General features: G+C 46.6%; 1 protein-coding gene across 1 annotated transcript; it reads right to left on the bottom strand.

Annotated features, from left to right (window-relative positions):
- On the bottom strand, positions 1-516 carry CABS01_17234 (uncharacterized protein; the record flags this gene model as incomplete). The annotated part of the gene is made up of 2 exons (XM_060550561.1): positions 1-298; positions 430-516. Coding segments are annotated over 2 exons (385 nt in total), but the record flags the coding sequence as incomplete, so codon positions are not given.
- Positions 517-1,179: the final 663 nt, after the last annotated feature.

A 1,179-nucleotide genomic window follows, 5' to 3' on the forward strand; every position in this document is an offset into this window, starting at 1 on the left:
AACAAAGTACCATCGTCGCCAGGCTCCACCATCCCATCGCTCTACGAAGACGGAACCGCATCACGATCCAGCCACAGGCTGCAAGCAAGAGGGTTGCTACGCTATCAACTTTAATCAATGTGACCACATCGAAGTATCGCGTGACCCGTAGCGAACTCTCGTTCGCGTCATCCACTATGGAGATGCCTGCACTACTTTTCAAGCCATTCATATTCAGGCATTCTTCGTGTTCTTTGAGCGCGATGCAGGCGCGATGAAGGCCGATTCGTATGGTGCTGGTGGGCTGTATCCCCTGGATCTAGAAATGCGGTTGATTCAGCTGGCAGCGTAGCAAAAGCTCGGTCTTCAGAAGCAAGTGTGTAAAACATTGAAGGAAATCATCGTGAAGACGAATGAGAGAGAATCACGAGACCTGGTCATTTAACCTACCTCTGCAAAAGCAATGCTGCCCCAGTTGTAGGGCATGGCTAAAAGTGCCCCGTTCAGCAACAAGTGTATGAGGCTGATCTTGGTCATGATGACCGTAGATTGATGACCGTGCCTTGATGGTAATGAAGATTGTATAGAATGGAAGAAATCGGGATGGATTCGAGCCGCTCTGCTTCCTTGTTGAAAGTGCCGGATGAACTCGAAGCTTGAAGTAGATAGAGGACTCGAAAACAGATAACGGCTGGCCATCTTTCATTGATTATGGCTTACTTAACTATAACACGTCCCGGTGGCGTTGCGAGTATGTTCTCATACTACTGTCTAGGCGTTGGAGCAGACTACTAATAATTTAGTTGGCGGGTCCCGTCCAAGTTTCACCAAGATATACGCAGAAAACCATCAGCGCTATCATCGACTAGGGACTAGATTGAGACAATTTGAATAGCTTCAGCTCACCTCTTTCGGTATGACCATTCACCCGGCAGAAGCTAACGTAAGTAAGTCTAAGTGATTGCTTTCGTTTCAGTGGTAATCAGCTGTCATTACAAGTGTTGTTTTCTTGCCATAACTTCTCAAATTTAGTTCTTAGCAACACGGGACGTTAGCTTCGCCCTCAATGCACAGGCTGTTGCCTCATTCATTCGCATGCTGTTTTGATTAAGTAACCATAACCGTTAACATCCACAAGCCCGCTGTTTGCAGATTCGATTGTCACTTACAATAAGACAAGTTAGATAAGTGATGGACCAC

The sequence above is a fragment of the Colletotrichum abscissum genome, assembly GCF_030869225.1.
Source record: "Colletotrichum abscissum strain IMI 504890 chromosome Unknown Scaffold_499.1, whole genome shotgun sequence".
NCBI lineage: Eukaryota > Fungi > Ascomycota > Sordariomycetes > Glomerellales > Glomerellaceae > Colletotrichum > Colletotrichum abscissum.